The sequence below is a fragment of the Solea senegalensis genome, unplaced genomic scaffold (genome assembly GCF_019176455.1).
Source record: "Solea senegalensis isolate Sse05_10M unplaced genomic scaffold, IFAPA_SoseM_1 scf7180000014613, whole genome shotgun sequence".
NCBI lineage: Eukaryota > Metazoa > Chordata > Actinopteri > Pleuronectiformes > Soleidae > Solea > Solea senegalensis.
The window spans coordinates 1-15,172 of NW_025321085.1; the positions used below are offsets into that span (position 1 = coordinate 1).

At 46.2% G+C, this 15,172-nt stretch overlaps 1 protein-coding gene across 1 annotated transcript; it reads left to right on the top strand.

Moving 5' to 3' along the window:
* Positions 1 to 304: 304 nt before the first annotated feature.
* On the top strand, positions 305 to 9,290 carry LOC122761344 (phosphatidylinositol 4-kinase beta-like; the record flags this gene model as incomplete). The annotated part of the gene is made up of 6 exons (XM_044016556.1): positions 305 to 811; positions 2,801 to 3,217; positions 5,718 to 5,945; positions 6,020 to 6,280; positions 6,375 to 6,478; positions 6,553 to 9,290. Coding segments are annotated over 6 exons (1,626 nt in total), but the record flags the coding sequence as incomplete, so codon positions are not given.
* Positions 9,291 to 15,172: the final 5,882 nt, after the last annotated feature.

Below are 15,172 nucleotides of genomic sequence, written 5' to 3' on the forward strand. Positions count from 1 at the left end.
ACTATTAAAGCTTCTACTCAACCTTCTGTTAAATCTTCTGACTATTAAACCTTCTGACTGTTAAATCCTCTGTTAAACCTTCTGACTGTTAAACTTTGTCTAAAACTTTCTGTTAAACCCCCTGTTAAACCTTCTGCCTGTTAAACCTTTTGCCTGTTAAATCTTCTGACTGTTAAACCCTCTGTTAAACCTTCTGCCTGTTAAACCTTCTGATTGTTAAACCTTCTGATTGTTAAACCTTCTGACTGTTGAAAGGTTTGTAAGACAATAAGAGTTGTTTTCCTTAAACCTTTAAACATCTTCCTGTGTTTCTGCAGTCATTGATGCTGAAGTTGCTCTGAAGGCTTGTCAGGAAGTTCTGCTCCAAGTCCAGCTGTACAGCGACAACAAGCCCCAACATCACCAACGACAAAACGTTCAATTGAGCGAGTGCTGTGAAGCTCCTTGGTTCCTCGGTTCAGGCTCCAGCTCCATCAAAGAGCAGGACAAGGAAGAAGAGGAACAAAAACAAGGAGGGGCATCCCAGCAAGTCCTGCCTCCCTCAGCACAAACACCACCTTCCTCACTGCCACCAGCGATCGCGTCATCATCAAAACAGTCATGGCTGCTCCGCCTCTTTGAGTCCAAGTTGTTTGACGTTTCCATGGCAATCTCCTACCTGTACAAGTCGAAGGAGCCGGGCGTGCAGGCGTACATCGGAAACAGACTTTTCAGTTTTCCTGACAACGACGTGGACTTTTACCTGCCGCAGCTGCTCAGCATGTACGTGCACATGGACTCGGAGGTGGGCGACGCCATCAGACCCTACCTGGTGAGACAATGTGTCTTCTTCACCAGCAGGGTGGGTTCTGTAGCTGCTACTTTAGCTGCTACTTTAGCTGCTACTGTAGCTGTTACTGTAGCTGCTACTTTAGCTGCTACTGTAGCTGCTACTTTAGCTGCTACTGTGGCTGCTACTGTGGCTGCTACTTTAGCTGCTACTGTAGCTGCTTCTTTAGCTGCTGCTGTAGCTGCTACTTTATCTGCTACTGTAGCTGCTACTTTATCTGCTACTGTAGCTGCTTCTTTAGCTGCTGCTGTAGCTGCTACTATAGCTGCTACTATAGCTGCTACTTTATCTGCTACTGTAGCTGCTTCTTTAGCTGCTGCTGTAGCTGCTACTTTAGCTGCTACTGTGGCTGCTACTGTAGCTGCTTCTTTAGCTGCTGCTGTAGCTGCTACTTTATCTGCTATTGTAGCTGCTTCTTTAGCTGCTACTATAGCTGCTACTTTATCTGCTACTGTAGCTGCTTCTTTAGCTGCTACTGTGGCTGCTACTGTGGCTGCTACTTTAAAGTGGACATATTGTACCCTATTTCCCCCATTAAAATATTTCCCTGGTGTCCTAATGAACATGTCAGTGACATGCTTTGGTCAAAATACCATAAAGATGAAGCACCATAGCAGTTCAATAACCCTGCTAAACCCGCCCCTTTCAGAACGCTCGGTTTTGTGCATGGTCCCTTTATATGCAAATGAGACACAGGCAAACACACACCCACTTCTTCCAGGGGGTTTCTGATTTGTCCTCTTTACAGCGTTCACTCGCTCAGCTCCATTTCTCTCCCCCTCCCTCCACTAGTTCTCTGACAATATCAACATGGCAGTGTGCGCAGAAAACAGTGAGAGTGCCGTCACAGGAAGAGACGTCCTACATAAGGATCAAGCCGAACACTGTCGAACTGTAAATCAGTTAAAAACACTTAGGGACAGCACCACTGATTGCCACCGTTGATCGCCAGCGGCGCACGGTGGGCTGAACAAACTGCCGCTGTATGTGACTGTATCAGACCGGTGACTGTATGCTCCGGAGCTGGCGATCAGCGGTGCTGTCCCTATGTCTTTTTAACTGATTTTCACAGAGAGTGCAGCACCGTTGATCGCCAGCGGCTGTATGTGACTTTATCAGACTGAGTCTGTGCTCCAGTCATGGAGGACGTACTGAACAAATATTTTTAATTAGGACGTGTCAGAATGGTCAGTTATGAGCTCTATGTGACCTTTTCTTAACAATGTGTGTGTTTTTACGTCGGTGAAATGCGGTCGCTGACTAAATACGGCGACCGCTGGCCGCAGTCTGATGTGAAGTGATGCGAACACACAAACACACGTTTGCTGACTTTATCCGGCACATTAGCTTCATATATAAAATCCTCTGTAAAACACTGTGCTCCACTGTGCAGCCACCAACAGCACACTTGTCCCTCCGCGTTGACATAATACCGCTCTTCCTCCCTCGCCTGCATTCTTGCAGGGACAAGGTGGAGCTAAGATGGAGCTCTCCAAGTAAACTTACTGGTGGGGCGGTAACATTCGCAGTGAAATGCGCATGCTGCCGTCATAAGTGCAGGGAATTCAACATGGAGTGTTTTATCACCTCTACTTACACTAAGGGGGACCACGAAAACATGACTGAGTATTCTTTTTCCACATTTTGGCGACTGGTCGGGCCTCCAGAGTCCCAAATATAAGTATTACAATGGTTAAAAAGTTGATTTTGCATAATATGTCCCCTTTAACTGCTGCTTTAGCTGCTATTGTAGCTTCTGCTTTAGCTGCTGATCAGTGATTGTGAATGGGTGAATGTGTTGTATGTAGATCCTGAAGTGTAGCAACCTCAGAAACTTTGAATGACATCACTAGTAAGCCCCCTGCTGGTGAAAAAGGGTTTAATATGAAGATTGAATGGATGATGATTGAAATAATTGTATTGATCAGTGATTAGCCTACTCTTTGAACTTTTGACCATCGTCATCCTCAGCTCTACCGTTGTGGGCGGAGCATCACCTTCTCACTGCTGTCGGCGTGGTTGTTGGGCGCTTACTCGTCCGACATGAACATCTCAACGCAGCGTCACTCCAGAGGCACCAAACTACGAAAACTCATCCTGTCCGATGAACTCAAACTGTCCGACGCGGCATCTGCCAGCCCGCCGCCATCGCCGGCCCACTGCCGCCACCACCGCAGACACAACAGCAGCCACAAAGATGCCTCCAGCTCCGCCTCCAACTCTGTCTTCACGGGTGTCCCTGTGACGACGGACATGGAGGTCTTTGTCTCCTCGTCGAGACAAACTCATCAGAGATCCAAGTCCGAGGCCACCGCGGTAGGCGGTGGGAGTGGTGGCGTCCTCCGGAGAACAGGGAGTAACCCGAAGGTGGAGGCGGTTCACGACAAGGTGAGTGTGTGTATGTAACAAGGAGGCGGAGTTAGTGAATGTGAGAGTGTGAATGTGACTGAATATGAATATGTGAGTGTGAACGGATGACCTGTTCAGAGTCACCTCTGTCAGCTGTGATTGGCTCCAGCATGGACCTGTGACTCTATCACCCTGTGACCCTGTGACGCTGTGACGCTGTGACTCTATGACCTGTGACCCTGTGATGCTGTGATGCTGTGACCCTGTGAATCTGTGACTCTGTGACGCTATGACCTGTGACCTTTTGACTCTGTGACCCTGTGACATTGTGACTCTGTGACGTGTGACTCTGTGACGTGTGACTCTGTGACGTGTGACTCTGTGACGTGTGACCCTTAGTCATTTAGAATCAGGGTATGGGCTATCAGGGTATGTGTAACGCTATGTGGGCAAACTCAGGGCTAAGCGGTAGGTTCTGGGAAAACGAGACCCTCGCTTTTCACATTTCCTCCCCCCTCTGAAGGCTTGTCACTACGGTGACGAGACAGGAAGTCTGCAACCGGGTTCAGTTTCCCTGCCCTGTACTTAACCTGAATGGCTGCAAAGACAAAAACCACCATGTAATGCGTGCATTCTTTCATTTTCCTCAACCATTGCAATGCCCTATGATCAGTCTCAAGTAAAAAGTCTCTTCCCAACAGGTAATATTTAAAAGTCTCTAGAGCCCATTTCACCGCCAGGCACTCAAGTTCCACCATGGAGTACCTGGTTTCCCGGGGGAAGAGCTTACGGCTTATGTAAGCCACAGTCTTCTGCTCTTCAGCCTCTCCCTGGAGAAGAACAGCCCCCAGTCCCACTCTTGATGCATCTGTCTGCACCGTGAACTGGCTCTCAAAGTCTGGACTCTGCAACACTGGTTCACAGAGAAATGCACCTCCTCCCACCTGACTCCTGTGGACCCCGACTTCCGGGTCAGATCCTTAGGCAGTGTAAGGCTTTACTCCTTCAGCCAATGGAACCTGCCAATACCCCACTGTAGCTACTGTTGGACCTCTCGATGACCCCCAGCTGTATCAGTGCCTCCAACTCCTCCTGGAGTGCCGGTAACAAGCACTCAGGGATACGGTACATCGGCTGTCTCACTGGCGTGGAGTCCTTGAGTTGGAAGTCATGCTCCACCACTGATGTGCACTCCGGCTGATCTGAGAACAACCCCTCTGGGATGATGGCCCGTAGCTCCTGCGCCTGCTGACCAGTCAGGTGAGAGAGGTCGGGCTTAGTGGTGGGGATTTGCGTATGAAAGAACTGCTCCGGAAAGTTTTCATCCTCCCCCACAGCTCGTACCATCAGCTGGTGACTGAGCGGCAACTCCCGCTCGTGCCACTCCTTGAGGAGATTGATGTGGAAGGCCTGCCTGATCTTAAGCCTCCCTGGCATCTCCAGCTCGTAGGTCACTAGCCCCAATTGACGTGCAATCCGATATGGCCCCTGCCAGTGGGCCAGAAGCTTGTTCTCTGTCGTCGGCAACAGCAAGAGAACCTGGCTTGATATCTCGGTCAGAGGATACACATGCTCATCCCCGTTAACACACCCTGATATGCTTTTTCCTCAGCTTCTCTGACCTGTCTATCAGATGGGGCTGAACTAAGGTCTGTGTGCTGCCTGTATCTAGAAGAGCCACAGTAGCTTTGCCATTGACATGAACTGGGACTGTCTGCACTTTGCTGACACATTCCTCAGATTCCTCTAGAAGTCGATTGCCATCACCGCCACACCTTCGCTCTTCTTCCAGTTCATCTCGGACATTGTTCAGCTGCACCTGGACACTACGCCATCTCTGCTCCTACTTATAGGCCTCACGCTCTTGGCCCTGGAGGGTTTTCTGAAGGAGGCTGTAGAGTATACATACATCACATCAGCAATAATAATGACACAAAGAATTATTCACATCAACTCACCTCCCCGCCATTAGCAAACCCCAATTACACTGTCCTGGGACAAAATAAAGATCGGGCTCCAATGTGGCTCGTGTTTCCACACAGACCAATTTGTGAACGGACCTGGGAGACTGGCAGTCGACTCTTGAGTGTTGTATTTGGTAAACTAGAGAACGTATTGTTAACTAAATGGAATATGTAACTGAACCAGTGGGTACCTCACTTTTCGCTATGTTAAGTAAATAAATGAAGTTGCTTGAACAGACGTGTGTTATGGTTGTTTGTAGCAGGTAGCTTACCCGAACATGTTGATCAAACGTGATACTAAACTCGGCTTGGAAACGCTGCCGCGGCTACTGCTGCTATGTGTTGCATGATGGGGAATGTAGTGTGGCTATCAGGGTACGTGTGACGATATGTGGGCAAACTCAGGGCTAAACGGTAGGTCCTGGGAAAATGAGACCCTCGCTTTTCACAGACCCTGTGACGATGTGACCTGTGACCCTGTGACTCTGTGACTGTCATGTGAACGACGAATGGATGAATGAATGAATGAATATCAGCTGAGCCCATTGTGTGTGTGGTGGCTCCTCCCCCGCCAGCCCGAGCGTCTCCGCCCGCAGCGTGAGTTTGTGAAGTCTCTGTTGTGCATCGGGAAGCGTTTGGCGACATTAGCGACCAAAGAGCAGAAGACGCAGCGACTCATCTCTGAACTGTCTCTGCTCAACCACAAACTGCCGGCTCGAGTGTGGCTGCCCACCGCCCAGAACCAGCACCACGTGTGCCGCATCCCTCACACACAGGCCGTGGTTCTCAACTCCAAAGACAAGGTAACGCCACGCTGCGTTCGCCACCCCCCATGCGCCCAATGCACACTCTAACCCCGCCCTCTTCTACTCCCCAGGCACCGTACATCATCTATGTGGAGGTTCTGGAGTGTGACAGCTTTGAGACGTCACACGTCCCAAACCGGATCCCGGAGACCAGGATCCGCTCTGAGAGCGGCGCGGAAAACCTGAACTGTTGCGCCGCAAACGGCGTTAATGTCCTGTTTTCTGACGGGCTGACGTCAGAGAACAGGACAGGAAGTTTGTCCACCGTCCACAACTATGACAACGATGATGACGCATGGGCGACCGACGACATTGGAGAGCTGCAGGTGGAGGTGAGACAGTGAGGAGGCGTGGCTGAGAGTGTAACCATGACAGTAACCGTGTGTGTATGTGTGCGTGTGTATATGTGTGTGCGTGTGTGTGTAGGTTGAAGCTCACAGCAGCAGTGACAACATCAGTCAGTTTTCAGTCGACAGCATCACGAGTTTGGAGAGTAAAGAGACAATGTTTGTTGCTGCAGGAGACATCAGGTGCACAGACACACACACACACACACACTCACTCACACTCCCTGACCTCTGACCTCTGACCTGTGCTTGTTTAGACGGCGTCTGTCAGAAAATCTCGCTCAAACTTCGACTGCGTTCAGAAAAGATCCTGAAGATCCATCTGCTGTCGCCCTCAAAGAACCATGGGAGGAGAAAGTCAGGTGACCGTTAACCTGCTGCTGTTAAGTTAGGCTATATTAACTGTGTGCTCATGTGTGTTTAGGTTCACCTTTAGTTAGGTTAGGCTTGTTAATATTTAACCGTGTGCTCTTGTTTGTTAAGTGTTACGTTCCTAAGTTGTTGTTGGAGAAACAGAACAGCAACACGACAAACCAAGGATTTATATCAGGGCAAAGTTGACGGTTTAAAAAATAATGTTTAATATTGATTAACTTGAACACAACAGCCTGGTTTACACAAGGCGGGGGGGGGAAGGAGGGAGGTGGAGTGCCAAATAAATGAAATCAATAAAACAAAACCAGTCCTATACTAAACCTTTGTTATCAAACAAAAACCCTGTCCTCTCTAAAAACAAGAGTTCAAAATAACTGTCAAAACTGTTACATGGATGGCAACGCTCCACCACTAACCTAGTGTATATAGACACAGTGTTGGCTACGTGCTGACATGTACAGGGTACCCCAAACTAAACTAACTCCCTTCCCCACCACACACCATTTACCATCATTGTTGTCTGCCAGCAATTCTGTCATGAGAGAGAGTGAGCTCCTCAGCAGGCTCCCTTTTATTGAGCCTCCAGTCAGGTGATTGGCCATGGTAGAAGTTAAGGCGGTGGCCTCATGTCCTCTCAGGTGCAGCTCATCATGAGCAGCACCTGGTGGAAGGATAGGGGAGGGAGGGAGGAGAGAACAAGAAAACAAACCTAATGCCCCTGCTGGGCATGTAACACCCCCACCCATACAAGTCCAAATACCTTGTTTGGAACGAAACAACAAAATCTACAACCCTACTAACTATGCTGCACGTGACAGTGCGTCAGCAATAATATTTTCAGATCCCTTCTTATGGCTGATTTCCAGATTGTAATTATGAACAATAAGTGACCAACGCATAAGACGATGGTTATGGTTGTACATGCGATGAAGGAATACTAGGGGGTTATGACCTGTAAAAACCTTGATAGGCTTTTCACTTGACCCTAGGTAAACTTCGAAATGCTGCAGAGCAAACACAAGTGCAAGATTTTCTTTCTCAATAGTGGAATACTTAAGTTGGTGTTTTTCAAACTTGCGAGAAAAGTAACTCACGGGGGTGGTCGATGCCCTGGTCATCCTCTTGCAGAAGCACTTTCCCAGCACCAACTGCACAGGCATCTACTTCCAGCTTAAAGGGGGAGGTGAAATCTGGGGCAGACAGAACTGGAGAGCAACTCTGAAATGGCGGTGTTTTTTTGCTGGACACAATTTTTCTTGACCATTCTGCTGACCCAGATGGAGAACAGTTCCTTTCCCAAACTCACATTTGGCAAGGTTCAGTGTAAGAGATGTGGCAGATAAGCCCCAAAAAACCTCCCTCAGTGTGGTTATGTGACTAGCCCAGTCATTCGAATACACCACAATGTCATCTAAATAAGCCTTACAGTTTGAAACATCTCCTAAAACCTTACTTACTAGCCTCTGGAAGGTAGTAGGAGCATTGCATAGTCCGAAAGGCATAACTGTGTATTGGAGGAAGCTGTCAGGGGTTGCAAAGGCTGAAATTTCAGAAGCCTGGGGGGTTAAAGGAACTTGCCAGTATCCCTTTAACATGTCGAGTTTGCTAACATACCTCGCAGGTCCAATCTCATCAATGCACAAGTTGACGGTTTACGAGGTAAAGAATGTGCATCAGGGACAGTAATTGAGTTTACCTTTCGGAAGTCAGTACAGAATCTCAGACTTCCATCAGACTTGACATCTAGGACACAAGGAGAACTACAACTCGGTACTGCAAATCCATTCAGCAACAAATAGTCAACCTCCCTTTTCATCATCTCTCTCTTAGCTGGACTAACCCGATAGGCCCGCTGTTTGATTGGTATAGGGTTAGTCAGAATGATGTCATGTGTGATGACCGGTCTGGGAGGGAATATCACTGAAAAGGCTTGGAAAGTCATGTATGAGTTTGGCGATGTATGAGTTTGGCGATGTCAATACTCTGGTCACCATGGAGATGAGACAAATAGTGAGGCAAATCAGACAATACCTCAGTGTTGCTAAGTCTCGCCCCCTGTGGTGTAGCGTTACGCATCACCAGGCCATCAGCAGCAGCGGAAGTCGTCACCTCAGAGAGTGAAGCCATAGGTGAAAATGTTTGGGTTGTAGGTGGCCCCTTTTCATCCTCTCTTGGGCGGTACAGTTTCATCATGTTGACATGACATACTCTGGTCTGCCGCCAGTGGTCAGGGGTTTTGATGATGTAGTTTGTATCACTCAGTTTGCTCTCCACTACATAAGGACCTGAAAATTTATGTGAGAGAGCAGAACCAGGTACAGGTAAAAGAATCAATACCTTGTCTCGGGGTTGAAACAGGCAAGCAACTGCTCTCTGGTCATGACGTTTCTTCATCTTCCTTTGGGAAGAGGTCAGCGCATTCCTAGCCAAAGAGCAAGCCAGCTGAAGGCGCTCTTTGAGCTTGGCCACATACTCAGGAATGCTTTTTTCCTTTAATTCTGGGCTGATAAAATGCTCCTTAAGGACCTTTAAAGGACCCCTAATCTCACATCCAAACACTAGTTCAGCTGGACTTAAAGGGGACATATTATACCCTATTTCCCCCATTAAAATAGTTCCCTGCTCAGTTTTCGTGCATGGTCCCTTTATATGCAAATGAGACACAGGCAAACACACACCCACTTCTTCCAGGGGGTTTCTGATTTGTCCTCTTTACAGCGCTTTACAGCTCTATTCGTCTCCCCCTCCCTCCACTAGTTCTCTGACTATATGGCAGCGTGCGCAGAAAACGGCGAGAGTGCCGTCACAGGAAGAGACGTCCTACATAATGATTGAGCCGAAAACTGTCCAACTGTAAATCAGTTAAAACACTTAGGGACAGCACCACTGATCGCCACCAGCGAGCTGCATAAACTGCTGCTATATGTGACTGTATCAGACTGAGTCTGTGCTCTGGTCATGGAGGACGTGCTGAATAAATATTTTTAATTAGGGGGGTGGAGTGGCTCAGTGGTTAAGACCGATACCCTGTATGCGAAAGACTTCATTGTCGTAAGTTCGATTCCCACCCCTGACTGATTGTACTCAATTCCATTGTAAGTCGCTTTGGATAAAAGCGTCTGCTAAATGACATGTAATGTAATGTAATGTAATGTAATTAGGACGTGTCGGAATGGTCAGTTATGAGCTCTATGAGACCTTTTCTTAACAATGTGTGTGTTTGTAAGTCGCTGACTAAACATGGCGCCCGCTGGCCGCAGTCTGATGTGAAGTGGTGCGAACACACGTTTGCTGACTTTATCCGGCACATTAGCTTCATATATAAAATCCTCTGAGGCTGGAAGTTTGTGTGCTCCACTGTGCAGCCACCAACAACACACTTGTCCCTCTGCCTTGACATAATGCCGCTCTTCCTCCCTCGCCTGCACTCTTGCAGGGACAAGGTGGAGCTAAGGTGGAGCTCTCCAAGTAAACTTACTGGTGGGGCGGTAACATTCGCGGTGAAATGCGCATGCTGTCGTCATAAGCGCTGGGAATTCAACACCTGGATGTGACTTTGATTTCCTGCCAAATAGGTGAATCAGGCGGACAGCCACTATTATGGTTGTCATGCTCTGATAATAGTGTCAATTGGAGTCTGACATGTGTGCCCTCACAGGAGTTTAGTTGAGGGAGCAGACAGACGTCATGTTTTATGTGAGTGTGTGTGTGTGTGTGTGTATATACAGTGTTATTATATAATGGTACAGTTTGGTTCATAAATACATATTTTATTGAATTGGAATGATGTGAATTAAACACTAAAATACTTATTCATGAGCCAGACTGTATCATTACTGTGTATAATAAAACTGTAATAAAACATGACGTCTGTCTATTACTGTATGTCTTCAAACACAAGGAATTTCATTCATAGCCTATTTAAAGATGTGACATGTGGTTGAACCTGGTGTTCTTCAGACTTGATCTGGTGGATCCATGTTTCTCTTCACGTCGATGTACAGCTGCACTTTACAACAAGCATTGATACAAATGTTGATGAAACTGCGGGAATGAAAGAGTTTTTGTTTTTCCTTGAGCTGTGTCAGTGTAATCCGGTCAAATCCATTTTATTGGTATAGTATTAAGGCACAACGTTGTAGCGCTAACATCACTGATTCAGAAATGTCCTGTCTAAACCTACAACCTGGTCTCGCTCTCCTCTGTCCCCCATTTGTCCCTTTCACCGCAACCTGTCGAGGCACATTTTTTTCTCTCCACTGATGCCCAGTGCTTTGTTTGTTGTGTGAAGTGTTGTCGTTTCTCTTCTCTCTATAATATTGTTAAGGTATAGTTATGATATTATAGAAAGAAAAAGCAAACTGTTCTCTCAGTGTCGTGCTGATATGTAAACGTGTGTTAGAATGTTCTGTGCCTCATCATAATTACAACATTAAAAAGGGGAATACTTCTCAGGTGGGAGATATTCGAAACATAAGCTGACAGACTGACAACACTTCATTTAAAAATGTGTGTACAGCAGATTTTATCATCCCAAGCAAGTGATGCAGATTATATGCCGCTTCAAAAAGCCTCAGAAATATCCACAGATATCAAAAAACAACACGTTACAGAACCTTTGGATCGACTCCGCCTCCGTAGGTGGCGCTGTATCTCTCTATGTGCTAGTGCGTATTGGATCAGTTTTTTTCCGATTGACCTTTTTTTACGTCACAGAGAAACAAACAGTAAACCGTGAGATGGATGGTTGCTGTGGTTGTGTATGTCTGGTGCCTGCTGTGCATGTTAATGTGATACTAATTAGATGGAGCGTGGCTCTTGTGGTTGCCGTGTTGATTTCCGGCAACAAAGACCAGGGAGGACGTTGTGGTGCATGCTCAGAACGCCAAGTCTAACTAAGCATGTACTGTACATGCAGGAGTAATCGGACTATGAATCTCATTTTCTAGGTATGTTAGTCTGACTAAGACTGGCTCGATTTTAGTCAGACTAACATATTTGAAGTTGCCTCACCTCGGCATGGTTAAGTTGCGTTTCCACTAGCATAGTACCTGGTACTTTTTTTTAGTACCTGCTCTGGCGAGGCTTCAAGCGAGCTGAGGCGATACTATGCCAGACTGCCGGCCACTGATTGGTCAAGAGTGCCTTCACAGGAAGAGATGTCCGACACAAGAATCGAGCCGAACTGTAGATCGGTTAAAAAGACTTAACAATCCTAAAAACGTGGCTTCATCTCCAACAATTACCAGGGAAATGTCTAAAATCTCAATATCTAACAGAGGAGTCTGGTGTATTTAGTGACAGCACAAACGGAGTCTGTGCTCCGGTCATGGAGGAAGTACTGAACCAATAGTTTTAATGAACCGATTCTAATGATTCAGTTACACTGAAAACAACTGCTTTACAAGTCTCTAGTCACTTGATTGTGTGTGTGTGTGTGTGTGTGTGTCACATGTAAAACAAAGTCACATGCAGCTGTGCAGTGATGACTCCGCCCACATTGAGTAGGTGCTATTTTGTAGAGGAAAAACCTAAAACCGTGCCGTGCCGAAGAGAGTCGAGGCGAGCTGGGACCATAGTCGGAAAAGGGGCTTTAGTCTGACTAGAATCAGACTTTTAACTCAAATGTAAACGCACTATTTTGGACCAAAAGGGACAAACTAAAAATCTTCTGAGTTTCAATGAAGTGAAGGCTGCATAGATTAGTGATGTGGTGGAGATTCAGCTGCAACTTCACAAATAAATGTTGCTGAATTTAACACATCGCGCCGTTAACATGGACAAATTCATCTGCTTCAGTTAACTGACTGAGTCACGTGTTATGAGCTGAAATCATTTCATAAATGGAATAACCTAATCATCCTGCCCTTCTTTCATTTAGCACATTAGTATTCATACTTAAAAGTGCACGCAATCTGAAAATAGAGAGATGAAATATTTCACTTATCAGTAAATAAATCTACATATTTCTTGAGTTTTGAGTCCCGACAGGAAAGAATGAGCGCTAACAAAGAAATCCGGCCTTTCCATAGTGTGTCCTCTTAAACACGGAGCTGAGATATGCAGCTCTGTGCAAGATGCACACAATTACTTCAGAGGCGAGGTGCTTTATTTACATATGCAATATGCATAAGCAAGGTTACTGTGAGGGTGAAATAACCGGCAGATAGAAGGAGAGAGAGAGAGAGAGAAAGAAGGAGGGGTTTGGAGTGTGAGTGTGTGTGTGTGTGTGTGGTGATGATGGAGAGCGGGTGTGTTGGGCAGGTTGGGGAGGAGGCAGAAAATTGGTGTTATCAATATTTAACCAACCCTTCCAGCATATTTATGGCAGACAATAGAGCAGACATGCAACTGCCTCATGTGAGCCGAGGTGTATTTATTACACACTGAAATCGAGGCTGTAAATAGGATGTTCATTGATACATCGCCGCCTCCACTTGGTTAAACCAGCCTAACCGTTGGTTCTTACCAAAGTAAAGTATTAACATAGCTGCTAATTGTGTGTCAGGGTCTATGGGTGCTTGCCAAATATTCATTAGGGAGCTTTTTCTACATGTGGCAAGCAGATGTACAGTATGTAATTCAATCAGTTTGGGAAGAAAAGGACCCGAAAAGCAATGAAAAGAGGGAGAAGGAATAAAATGTCTGGAGTTTTCCCTTCTTTTTTTTTCCCGCAGACCCATGGCCTCTGCGAAAATGTTTCCATGTGTTGTGTCTGAGCACACGGAGAGCGAAAGAAGGGAAAACATTCTCTCCTCCAAACCACATGCAACAGACTCCAACGCAAGCCAAATAAATCTACCCTGTGTTTCAGATCATGTGACACTTTTTTTTGTGCTTTGTGTTATTCCCAACGTATCCTGTTTCACCCCCACACACGCACACACACACACACGCACACGCACGCATACAGTAAACTGCATGCACATTCAGAGTTTCCACTTCCTGTGCGTAAGATCACCTGTACAGACAGAGTGGCGTGCTTTAGCGCGACATGCTCGGGCAGGAAAACAGGAAAGGGGAGTTCAAGGGTGTCTAACATGAAATAGTCACAGCGTTAGGGGAAACCCAGAGCTCAGGGCCCCGCTCCAGTTTCTGAAGGCGGCAAAGTAAAACTTTCACAAGTTCACTTTCCCCTTTTTTAATTTTTTTTTTGTTGCTGTTGCACTGCCATCATGTGCTTTATTTTTGCTTGTGCAAAAAAAATGTTCCGGAGGTATGGAGCGCCTGTCTGTCTGTCTGTCTGTCTGTTCGAGGACAACGCGAGCAGGGTTGATAGGGACGGAGGAGCGTTCGTGCAGTACAGGAACATTTGGACACTTTGTGTTTCTGTTGTTGGATGAAAAAAGTGTTCTAAATCTCTCAGAATCTGTATGTAAATAATAACTGACACTTAGGGCAAACAAATACTCTCTAACACCTGACTTTTGACCTTTTTCACCACACATATTTACTAACGGGACACTTTATTATGCATCTGTCAATGCAAATAACTCGCTGAAGTTCAAACTGAGTGATGAAAGTGATGAATTATTGCTCTAAAAAAGAGAAAACTATCTCGTGAGCTACAGTTCTCTGGCGGAAAATGACCAGACTGAGGTGAAATGTGTGCGACAGTGACTCAAATAACCTCTCACTGTCAGGTGTGAAGAAGACTGGCTCCTAACACACAGCAAGTCGAGTCCAGCATCTTCACTTTATCGTGTGTGCCTAATAAAGTGACCCAGGACTGTAGCTTTGAAGCATGGTGGATATCATGGAGGCAAGATGGAGGCTTCTGTGACATCTTTGGCATTTTAATTCATTTAAATTCATGCTGCTTTTTCAGTTTTTGTCTGTGATGTTAAACACGTCACAGACAAAAAAAACACTATTTGTACATTTAGTGTACAAATAGCAGGACGGCATGAGGACAGGGGGTGTATATGAGGAGGTGGTGTGTCGCTGGGATAGTTGGAACAGTTAAATTGATTTAAACACTTATTTACCTGCCAAAATATACTGCTGTGTGATTCTCTCTCTCTCAGCAGCAACGGTGCTTTGTCGTCATTAGCATTAGCACGGTAGTCCGTCAGCGATGAGCTGTGCAGAGTGAATATGAAGTTCATCAATGCTCACAGCTCTGTGTGACACCACAGTACTTTTTAAATACTGAATACAACTGCACACGGCTACAATAATAACAATGCTAATATGCTTATATCTCTTGTTACGTGCCCACCTGTGACACTTGGTCCGAGGCTTGAAACTGCAACGCTAATTCCGCACTTTTTATGTCCTCTCGTAGGGGGGCAGGACCTCATTCCCAGAATGTAAACAGTGTCCGCCATCTTTGCTAACAGTTATGCTAACAGGACCAAGTATCGTAAAAGGGGAAACTGAGGTTGGGAAGCTCAATTTTTTTTTTCAAAATTTTCAATTTTCCCAATTTTTTCAAAAATACTACCCCTATTCTAGTAATACAAAGCTAAATGCTAATCGGCGAAGTATTCCTTTAAGTTT